Here is a 12,311-nt window from a genome sequence, read left to right as displayed (position 1 = left end):
TTTTGCTTAGGTTCTGACTCTAACTTCAAGTCAATGATAGTCACTTGTCCTTTGTAATAAAAAATGTGAGAGTTGACTGTCCTATTTCTCTTGGGTACCTTTGGATTTAGACCTGGAAGCATCCTTAGAGATAATCTAGTCCATCTGTCTTTGTTTTGCAAATGAGGAAACTGAGGCCCCCAAAGTCATTATCGGACCCCATGATCCAAATTTAGCATGTTTCCACTGGAATGCTTTTTGGATAGGAGCAATCATGTCTCTTTTTTAACATATGCTCCACAAATTTTTACATTTCTATATTGCGACTTACCTTCTGGCTCCACACATGTTTAGAAAACTAGCTGCTCTTATTTGCTGAAGTTTGACCTTACTTTTCTAGATAATTGGTTTTTCTTTGAAAAAGGAGTTTAAAGGATGACATGAACTTTTAATTCACCTTTGAGATGGTTTACCACAAATGCTTTTGTCTAGAAGCAAGCACATCCTTCTTGAATCAGGCCTCTCTGCCTGGGTAAAAGTCGTGGTCAGCCTGACTCTGTGGTGCAGCCCAAAGCTACTGACAGTCTGTATCCCTGGTTGTCAGAACTGGAACTCAGAGATCATGGAAAGCTTTCATCAACAGAGTTTTCCAGTGCCTGCATTATGCAAGGCTCTGTGTTTGTGGTTATTGAGGATAAGTAGAAAGCATAATTCCTGTTAATTAGTCAATTAACTAGCATTTATTAAGCCCCCACAATATATTGGAAAAACCTGTGGTTTGGGGGGGGGGAGATAAGGGAGGAATAAGTGAAAGATTAAAATGCAATATAAGGGAATAAAGAGTTAAGGCGGTGTGCTGTCTTGAATCAAATGAAAATGGGTTTAAATTCATCACTTATTCTCTATGTGACAGGGAAATCCACTTAAAATGTATTTGAGACTCAATTTCCTCATATGTAGATATTTATATGTATATATGGTGTATATATGTATATATCTCTCTGTGTGTATATTGTGAAGATTGGATTCAGCTCTCCCCTGATTGTAACATTGGAGGTATTTAACTCTTCCTTTATTGTGAAGATTAAATTGTAATTCCCTGTCAATTTTTAGATTTTAATCCCCGAAAGTGTTAACTCAGTATTTAAAGTAGATCTACCCATTTTAACCACAAAAGGTGTGAACTAATATATATCTATATCTATATCTATATCTATATCTAAATCTATATCTATATCTATATATACATACATACATATATATACACCCTTACTTTCTGTCCTATTAACAACTCTAAGATGGATAGGCAAGGGCTAGGCAAACAGGGTTAAGTGACTTGCCTAGGGTCACACAAGTAGGAAGTATCTAAGGCCAAATTTGAACCCAGATCCTCCTGACTCCAAGGAGGTCCTCTATCCTTGGTCCTCTGAGGTCCCAGCATTCACCTAGTCTTCTCTCCACTGGGCTACCCAGCTGCCCCTGTTAATATGTTTTAAAACCAGGATTGTGATATCCTACCAGGATAAAACTCTTTACAAGGAAATTGCCTCCAGAGTCTCAGATCACACCTGGACAGTTCTTCTGAAACTTAGAATTTGAGGGTTTCCCAGGGGTCCTAAGAGGTTAAGTAACTTGCCCAGGATCAGAAGAACTTGTATGCATCAGAGGCAGGAGTTGAGCCAAAGTCTTAAAATTGTATTTTCATTCGGTATTTAATGAACTTCAAAAGGGAGAGAACATTTCCATATGAAAAGTGGAATAAAAACATAATCTGTAAAACTATGAATATGGCCTACAGCTTGCTTTTTTATAAAAATTATAAAATAAATGGAAAATATTCCTCTCAAAGCTGTTCCACTAATCTGTATTTCCATCGAATTTCCTTCTGTTCTCTTCTGTGAATTAAAAAATATGCTTCAATGACATGTTTTTATTTCCTTTCTTTTTTTTTTGGCAATATATTTAGTTCCTGTATTCCCCTCCCCTTAAAGCCCTACCCCTACAAAAATGCCTGGGAGCCCCAAGAGGTAAAGTGAGCAAATTCTAAATGAAAAATGTAAAACTTTAAAGCTGAGAAGGAATGTTGGTTGTCATTGTATCACCTAATTGCTGATTGAATGATTTGTTACCCTGGCTGTTCTAGGTTCACTACATGTGAATCTTTGAGAAAAATTTTTATTTATTACCAATTACCCATTATAGCAAATTTCCATACAAGTTTTCCTAAGTTATATGATTGAACTTATCTACCTCCCTCCCTCCCTTCCCTTCCTGGTACTAGCAAGTGATTTGATCTGGGTTATACATGTATTATCATGCATGAAATCAAAACTCCAAAACATAAACCCAAATAAACAAGTGAAAAATAATATACTTTGATCTGCATTCTGACTCCAACATTTCTTTCTCTGGGGATGGATAGCACTCGTTGCCGTAAGACCCCAAAAACTGTCTGGGATCATTGTATTGCTGAAAATAGCTAAATTTATCACACTTGATGGTTCCACAATATTGCTATTACTGTGAACAATGTTTTCTGGATTCTGTTTATTTCACTGTGCATCAGTTCATGAAAGTCTTTCTAGCTCTTTCAGCTCAGCATTCCTTACAGCAGGATAGTGTTCCAACCTCCTCCTCCTCCACAATTTGTCCAACCATTCCCCAATCAAAGGACATTCCTTTAGTTTCCAATTCTTTGCCACCACAAAAAAGAGCAGCTACTAATATTTTTGTATAAGTAGATCCTTTCCTCTTTTTTTGTATTTCTCCAGGACACAGACCTAGTAGTGGTATTACTGGATCAAAGAGTGTGCACTGTTTTATAGCCCTTTGGACATAAATTCCAAATACTGCATGTGAATCTCCAAGCTCTACTGATTTCCCTGAATTCCCTTCAGCTGGAGAGATCCCTCCCTTCCCTGTTGCCCTTTGGGTATTTCAGCAAAAGTTTAGGTGCACAAGACATTGTGCTTGCTGCTGGGAATACAGAAAGGGAGCTTACCTTCTGTTTACCTTCTCTTCACACAGAAGTAAATACAAATATATCCAGGTATTAACAGAGGGGGATCAGCAAACACCTCTTAAATAGAGTGGGTGAGAGTAAGAGGCAGTGCTTGAGATGGGCTTAGAAGGAAGTTGACGATCCCAAGAAAAAAAAAACTAAGAAGGAAATATATTTAACACTACAGTATGGTTTTCATTTTCAGATTACCTAGAAAAATACTGGAGAACCCCAAATGATTTTCCACCTGGTAAGGAGGCAAGAGGATTTATGGAGATAGATTATTATTCCCACAGTGAGGCATGTCTCCGTGACTGATTAAGGATTTGAATGCTTTCCGAAGTCAAGGGGAGGCTGCACCCTCTTTGGGAAGCCAAGCCAGTCTAATTACCAACAGAAGCCCAGAGAAAAATGTCAGCAACAAAGGGTCAAAGGCAACATGTCTAGGGTGATAAGGAAAGTGGGCCCAAGAAGAGAGCTAGAATTCTAGCTTTCCAATCCAAGAAAAAAAAAAACAAAACTCCGCACATTCTGCCACTGTCAGAAGCCATTGTAAAAGGCCAGCTAGTTGTAGGGAGAAAACACCCAGGCCATCTCCCCTAACTGCAGAGTCGGAGTAGGATGTCCTGTCATATTTTCCATGCCATGTCTAGATGGTCTTTTCTATCTTCAAGTGGGGAAGTATGTGCGTGTGTGTGTCTATGTGTTGGCTCACAAAAGGGCTGTGGTCTGTTTTTACATAAAATCAGCACTAGTATAATGATCAAACTGCCCACACCCTTTCACACATCTATGGGAAATAATTTCTCACAGGATGGACCTTCGTACTAATTGCTCAGAATAAGAGCAATCTCTTCTTTGGGCTATAAAAGACTTTTTATCTCTACCACCCCACTTCCTTCTTGCTTACATACAAGCCCTTCCTTACTGGCAGTCACTTTGAGATGTTTTCTGAAGTTTCTATTATGACTGAGAATCAATCGATGAACAGGTATTTTATTAAAAGTCTGCCATATACGAGACTCTGGGGATACAAACGTAAAAATTAGACTGGCTCTCGGAATGATGTTACATTCTGGTAATCTCTTCTGACCCCTCTTTTCTCGTGAGAATTTAAAGGCAGCCTATTCCCACTAGCAGCCTTTGTCTCCTCTCTACTATTATCTTCTAACTACATCTTCTTTCCATTGTTGACCCATTCTAAAATGTCAGGCTAAGAATTTGATTGTGGTCAGCAACAAAATAGAGCCTTTAGGACTCTTCTCTCCTCGACTCCAAGTACACGTCCTATACCCTCCCAGTATAATTCTATAAGCCTAGGCAAATTATTTTTCTGAACTCTTCCATGTATCTACTCCAATCCTTATTCCACTTTCAAGTCTTCTTTACTGCATCCTATATCTTGAATCCTGCATGTTTGAGGGCATTAAGGCATTATAAGAGACAGCTTGGATCGATTAAGCAGGCCAATTGAATGCCAGGTAGTGGTGATAAGTAGGTTCAATGCTATAAAAGGACATATAAGAGACGGGTCTCTAAGGGCCAAAATTACATCAAGCTATTTCTTTATTGAGTTGTGTCCAACTCATTTTCTTGGCAAAAATCCTGGAGTAGTTTGCCTTTTTTTTCCCCAATTCATTTTTATAGATGAGGAAACTGAGGCAAGCAGGTGAAGTGATTTGCTGGGGTCACACAGCTGGTAAGTATCTGAGATCAGATTCGAACACAAATGACTTGAGGCCTGCTTGCCTCAGTTTCCTCCTGGCTTATTAGCACCAAAGAAAGAAATCACCTTTGACTGATCAGTGGTGACCAAGAACTCATTTTTTTAGCCTACATAGGCCTTTGTTGTAGCCCGTGCTAACTTTTACATTCCTGCCACTTTCAGAAAACTAGGGCTATCTGAAGAGTCATCTTCATAATAGAAAAGGAAACCCTTTTGTTGCTGCTTTACTATAGAGGTCCAAGAAAAGAAGCCAGATTAATATCTGCAGAAGGGGTCATTCTTGGAGTAGATGCTGTTTTACTGAGACTAAGACTTATAAACAAGTTTAGTTCCTGTTCCCCTGCTTCTTAGCACAAGGTTTATAAGGTAGGATATCAGCAAGACTGTGCAAAATTTAAAGTTTTTCACTAAAATTTTGCCTCTTAAAGCCAGCCAGAGCTGTCTCAAAGCCAGTTTAAGCTAAATGAAATATGGGGTTAATTTCGCTTTAGGTCTTTTTCTCATGGAGAAAGGGATAATTTTTGCTCCTTGATGATGCCTATTCATTGGGAAAATCCCTGATTTAAAAAGAAAAACTGGGACAGCAAAGGGAAAACACCACCAACAATTCCAGAGACAAAAACCAAGTGTTTTAACACAGTGATAGGGAACTGCCTACCTGTGAGGGCTCTCCTAGCATTGAGAAATGATTTTTAGTTCCTATTTTCACTATTTCTACTTGAAACACATGTCACAAGTGGTAGTAAAAAATGACTTATTTTCCCTTCAGGCACTGGGACCATTTTTCTAATTACCTTATTGTATAAGCACATGACTATTCTAAGTACACAAAATTATACCGTAACCCACCCCTGCCCAGATGATAGGTATTACCATTCCATGTTAGGTGAGGGAATTGGTCATGGTGAGCAAGCCCACAGATGAACCCACTAACTTTCCATTCCAATCACAATTGTTAGAATTTCCTAAACTTTATATTGGATGGTTTTTAGGTTTTTATAATTGTTATTAAATAAGTGTCTTTGGGATATCTTTGATCCATTTGCATGTAGATTAACTTTTGGCTTAATTTGTTGGGTAGGGAAGAATTTCATAAATTGACAATGGGGGACAAGTCTCCTCTGGATCATCCTCCTATATTTAGTCATGTTAGCTTCCATCAGGAAGGGAAATGAAGTTGAACTGACAGCATCAGTGCTCCCATTTATTCCTACAAAAGGATATTAGAGTATTTTCAATCATCAATTTTGATTAGGAGTCATTCTGTGCCATCCAGAATGAGTTCTGGCTGCAAAGTAGTCATCTGAAAATAGATGCGCCTAGAGATCTCTGCTCCAACTTGACAAGAAGTAGATGTTACGCCTTCCCTTCCATGCACTTGAATGTCTGCAAGTAGATTGTGACATTCTTGCTAGGATAAACACTGCTGATATGCCTAAAAAACTCAACAATAAATGTTGTCTAAATACCTTTTGTTTCTCTCGCTCTTATATATCTTGGCCACATAACTCTAGGCAAGTCATTTCACTGCTCAGTGCTTCAGAAAACTCTTTAAAATAATAGCCTTCAGAATAGTTGCTGATATACACATAGCAGGCACTTAATAAATGTTTATTGATTGATTGGGAGAGGGATGGGTACTTCCCTACCCTGAACAACAACAAAAATTAAGACAGGTCCTTCCCAATCTGTTTCCCAGGCTTCTTTCATATTAAACACCTCAGTTCACTCTCTTTTCAAGTCAAACTGCCCTGCTAGCTATTCCCTATAGACAATATTTAATCTCCTTCCATTACTTGTCTAGAATGCACTCCCAATTGCCCTCCGCTTCTTGAAATCCCTAGCTTCCTTCAAGAGCACAACTCTGAGATCTTCTTAATTTCTCTCCTTCCTTCGTCCACTTTCCCAAGGTAACAGTCTTTCCCTCTTGAAATATATGTTTTTAATTTACTTTCTTGGAGCAAAGAAGTCCCAAGCTCTAATCCTGCCTTAAATACTTTAGCTGGGTGACCCTGCAAAGATTAGTCACCTATCATCTCTCTCAGACTAAGTTTTCTGCCTGTAAAATGAAGATTAAAAATCATATTCACCTTACAGTCATTGTGGAGATCACAACAAAATGGGGCAAATCCTCAAAAAAATACATTATATGAAAATGCCCAGCTGGATGAATCAAAAACTGGAATTAACGTTGCTGGGAAAAATATCAACAATTCTAGTTTTGCAGATGATACTGCTCTCATGGCAGAAAGTGAGAAAGCATTAAGGTTATTTATGAAAGTGAAAGAGTATAAAAGTTGTTAAAAGCTTAAAAATTTTTTTTAAACCCTAAGATTTGGCACCTGATCCCATCACTTCCTGAGAAATTGTTCTTGTTGTTCATCCTTCATTTTCAAAGAGGACCAGTGACTTCATGGTATGATGTGATGCCTTGAAAGTGAAATGGATTTAAGTGAGTCAGAGTTTCATAAGTTGCTGTGGGTGGGCCAGCCCCCCACAGGTTATAGGATCTTGGAGGTGGGACGGTGTAAGTGAAATGATGGATGGGACACAGCTTTTGCATTCAACCTGCAGCACAGGTTTCACAGGATAAACTGCTCCACCTTGGCTGAGGCCTGGCTTTATTTTATACCCTTATGATCACACATCTACTTGGAACACAGTTTCATTCTCAACATACATGTTTCCATGGAACCTAACAACAGACAGGAAACCTAGGGATATAGTCAACAAACCATTGTTGCTAAGGGCAGGAACAGTGGGTAGAATCAACATGACCCAGATATAGGTTAGGGAATTCAGAGCCCAGATTTGCCAGAAGTTTTTATGTGTAGAAAAGAGGGTTCTATCTAAGTGGGTATATAAGAATCCTTAGGTTTAATTCTGTAAGTGGGCTCTCCTGGTAATATCCTGGGGGGGCAGAGTGGGACATCTGTATTAACCCTGTAAGCATGTTGCTCTCATCTATTTTTCCTGGGGCTAAATAAGAATAATAATCATAGCAATTCCAATAATAAGGGCATGTTAATAATGAAAGTCACTTTGGGGGTTTTCAGTGAGTATTTCTATCCTTCCTGGGGGCTATTTTTCAGCCCCCAGTTTCAATGTGGACCGTGTCAAACAGCGTGGTCTTTGATGACTCCTGGCAATAAGTCATGAGCTGCACTTTTCCAGAGTCATAGAAGTACAGTGGCAAGACAAAAGTCAGGAAGATTGACAATGGTTCTTGATGCAGCGGATGACCCTGGAATCTTCAATGTTTGACCAAGTTCTAAGTGCTCCACAGGATCTGTTTCCTTCACCCTCCTTCATAGCTAATGGAACAAACTTAGCAAATAGAGGGAGAAGAATTGGATTTTTGTCAGGTTTTATACTCTTGAGCTCAAAGAACTTTTGCAGACAGTGACTTTAGCCATGAAAAATTTAAATAAAAAATAAAGCTATGGCAAATCTGGATAACATTCTAAAAAGCCAAGATATTTCTTTGCTGACATAGGTTTGTATGGTCAAAACTATGGTTTTCCAGTAGCAATGTATGGCTGTGAGAGCTGAACTATAAGGAAAGCTGAGTTCTGAAGAATCGATGCTTTCAAATTGTGGTGTGACTTTTGAGAGATCCTTGGACAGGAAGGAGATCAAATCAATTGATAGTTAAAGAAATTATTTCAGACTCCTTCATGGAAGGTCAAATACCAAAGCTTCATCTTAAATATTATGGCCACATCTCACTGGGAAAGACGAAAGGCAAAAGGAAAAGAGGATAGCCAAGGATGAGATGGTATCTTGAAAGCAATGAGCCCAAGTTTTGACAGACTTCCATAGATAGTAGAGGACAGAAGGGCCCCATGTGCCATAGCCCATGGAGTCATGAAAAGTCAGACACAACTGAACAAATGAACAATAACAACACCTTACAGGGTGGTTGTGAGGTTTCAGTGACATAATACGTGTAAAGTGCTTTGCAAATCCTAAAGTGTTGTATAAATACTATTATTATTACTTAATCTCCTATTACTTGTCTCCACCCTGTTCTCTAGCCTAGCTTTGCAATCTTCTGAAGAGCAGGGATTGTTTCATTTCTATCTTTATATACCTGATCTTAGCACAATGTTCTCATGTAGTAGGAGCTCATAGAAATGTATTGAATTCACGTGCCGGCCTCAGTCCCTCTTCAGTGTCCATACTGGCTGAGGAGGCTTTGCTTTAAGATCTTCTCATGAGTCCTTTGAATTTTGTCTTTACCTGAACCTGTGATTTCATGGAGAATGGCACCTGTTCTGGAACTTTAAATCTTAGCAAGTTACTTGAGTCCTCTAAAAAGGTGCTGCAAAATCTTTACTCAAGAAATATTCATAGGTTTTAGTTGAGGATTAGTATAATGATAATAGCTAGTTAACATTTACACAGTTTTCCATGTGTCAATTATCATTTCATTTGTTCTTCACAACAACCCTCAGAGATAGATGCTATTATTTTCTCCATTTATAGATGAAGAAAGGGAAAACCAACAAAGATTAAGTGACTTGCCCAAGGTCACCCAGCTAATAAGCATCTGAGGCTGCATTTGAACTTAGCTCAAAGGTTATAATTAAAACCTATCATTTGATGGAGATGGATTCTGTATGACCTCACAAAAGCAGACTGTCCAAAAATATACAGGGGGTGAATTTTACTCCAGCTTGTGAAGACTGCTAGTAGTCAAAGTAGGCAAGGACAGAAAGTTCCAGACTTCTGCCATTTACAAAGGTCTGAAGATTGTTTGCAGTAAATTGTAAAATAACACAGACTCCAAGGTTAAAAACCTTATTCAGTGCCTGGTATTTATGAATCTAGTTACTCATAGCATTTGGCAGACATTTCTTAATTAAATCCATGATTCTGCCTCTAGCAAAAGAGAATGATAGTTAAGTGAGAACTTTCTGAAAGTTACACAATAAAAGCACTGACTATGATAGAAGTGTACTATGATCCTCAAGCTTTTAGGCTTATTTACAAAGCTTCCTAGGCAGAGATACAGGAAGGAACAAAGGAGAACCACTTCTTTGTCTGGGAGTTGAGCTGGTTCTCTCATGTGGTAAGTGAGGATGCTCCCACTGAACAAGAAACAAGTATGTACTCTGTCCAAAGGCTGAAACTCACTGATGTTCAAATAAGGGAAGAACAATTTCCTCATTCATAAATGAGAGCTATGTTTTTTTTTCTCATTATGAAAGACAATAATCATTTTTTCGTTCAAGCAAACCTTGATTCCTGGTGGTGATAAGGGAAAGTGCGGACCAAAGCGAAATAGAGACTTGAAATAAAATCTGCTTGTGAAATTCAAAAGATGCTTCACTTCCTTAAGAGCATTGATCACTTTTATACCAGTGACTTAAATAATTTATGTTTAACACTAAAAATGTAAGCATAATTCAAACTTGTTAATTGGCCAATTATTCTTATATTCTTTGTACATCATTGGTTATTTAACCATGGCATAGAGAGTAAAATGTGATTAATCACTGTCTAATCATCAATATAATCTAGTCCTCTGCTCGATGTTTTTCTGAAGGGAAAAAAAAGATTTTTAAAATTTCCCTCTAAGTAGTATATAAGATACTTGGATCATAGATTTAGACCTGGAAGAAAATTCTTAATTGTTTTACAGACAAGGAATATTAGCCAGGGAGGGTAAATGACTTGCCCAGAACCACATCACTAATAAGTGACTGACATGGGATCGAAATCCAAGTCTCTTCCTAACTCTAATTCCAGGGCCCTAGATGTTGCTTTTGGCATAAGAACCAATTAATTAGATAAACAGAGTGCAATGGGGATTCACTATTAGGAAATTAAATAAAAAATATAAATCAAACTGAGAGGGTGGGGTTTTCGAGAAGAGAAACCACATTAGACAGGGTATCATAAAACCCTATTTCCCTAGACTAGACCCTAGTTGTCTAGGGCGGTTGCCTGCCCTACTTACCACAAATGACAAAGTGTACATAACAAGTCTTGTCATTTGTTGTACATAAGTCATTCAAAGATACATTTTTTAGACCTAATTATTGTCATCCCTCTAAGGAGTTCTACAAATTCAAATTAATTTTATCCACCAAATATCAAGTTTTTTTTTAATGGCTGAAAATGCTCTGTCTTTCAGATAATACGATCCAGTCAATTTTCTGTTGCTGTTGCGCCGTTCAGAAAAGGTAAATTAACTTTAAGATGTAACTTCTTTGTCAGATTCACAAGTTGTTATCATTCATTAATTAAATAGTCTGCTAGCCCTGTTTCTCCCTTTTTTAAAAGCCCATTTCTCTTTTATAATAATCAGATATAAAACTTGTTGGAAATTGTTTCTGTTTTTCTATTAGCTGTATTCATATCTAGTATATTTATACAGATATATATGATTGGCTATTCATTTGAGATGTTTTTATTCATCAACACCAGACAAGTGAGAACACAATTGAGCCTGAACAATGGTGGAGAATCGGAAGAATATAGTTGGTGCCCAAAGCAGCTGTCTCACACTTCTACTCATAAGAACCGAGTGAGTAGATAACCATTTGGTTTGGGGAGAAGATCTGCAAAAGGATTTGCTCCTCAAATTCTCACCCCCTTCTAAAATAAAGGGGCAAAAATGAAATTTATTTGAAAAAATCCATTATATATATTTTTTTAAAATATATTTTATTTGATCATTTCCAAGCATTATTCGTTAAAGACAAAGATCATTTTCTTTTCCTCCCCCCCACCCCCATAGCCGATGCGTAAATCCACTGGGCATTAGATGTTTTCTTGATTTGAACCCATTGCTTTGTTGATAGTATTTGCATTAGAGTGTTCATTTAGAGTCTCTCCTCTGTCATGTCCCCTCAACCGCTGTATTCAGGCAGTTGCTTTTCCTCGGTGTTTCCACTCCCATAGTTTATCCTTTGCTTATGAATGGTGTTTTTTTCTCCTGGATCCCTGCAAATTGTTCAGGGACATTACACCGCCACTAATGGAGAAGTCCATTACGTTCGATTATACCACAGTGTATTAGTCTCTGTGTATAATGTTCTCCTGGTTCTGCTCCTCTCCCTCTGCATCACTTCCTGGAGGTTGTTCCAGTCTCCATGGAACTCCTCCACTTTATTATTCCTTTTAGCACAATAGTATTCCATCACGAACATATACCACAGTTTGTTCAGCCATTCCCCAATTGATGGGCATCCCCTCGTTTTCCAGTTTTTGGCCACCACAAAGAGCGCAGCTATGAATATTTTTGTACAAGTCTTTTTGTCCATTATCTCTTTGGGGTACAGACCCAGCAGTGCTGTGGCTGGATCAAAGGGTTGATATTCTTTTGTCGCCCTTTGGGCATAGTTCCAAATTGCCCTCCAGAATGGTTGGATCAGTTCACAACTCCACCAGCAATGAATTAATGTCCCTACTTTGCCACATCCCCTCCAGCATTCATTACTTTCCTTTGCTGTTATGTTAGCCAATCTGCTAGGTGTGAGGTGATACCTCAGAGTTGTTTTTATTTGCATCTCTCTGATTATAAGAGATTTAGAACACTTCTTCATGTGCTTGTTAATAGTTTTGATTTCTTTATCTGAGAACTGCCTATCCATG

At 38.2% G+C, this 12,311-nt stretch overlaps 1 protein-coding gene across 1 annotated transcript in view; it reads left to right on the top strand.

Moving 5' to 3' along the window:
• Positions 1-12,311, top strand: part of TXK (TXK tyrosine kinase) — an 81,551-nt gene that overhangs the window by 10,938 nt on the left and 58,302 nt on the right. Inside the window, exons 2-3 of the mRNA XM_001372143.5 lie at positions 10,849-10,897; positions 11,142-11,241. Of these exons, the coding sequence (XP_001372180.3) occupies positions 10,849-10,897; positions 11,142-11,241 (149 nt within the window). The remainder of the gene's footprint in view (positions 1-10,848; positions 10,898-11,141; positions 11,242-12,311) is intronic.

Source organism: Monodelphis domestica, chromosome 6 (assembly GCF_027887165.1).
Source record: "Monodelphis domestica isolate mMonDom1 chromosome 6, mMonDom1.pri, whole genome shotgun sequence".
In the NCBI taxonomy this organism is placed as follows: Eukaryota; Metazoa; Chordata; class Mammalia; order Didelphimorphia; family Didelphidae; genus Monodelphis; species Monodelphis domestica.
The sequence above is the reverse complement of the archived record's forward strand: the minus strand, read 5'-3'. Positions and strand labels throughout refer to the sequence as shown.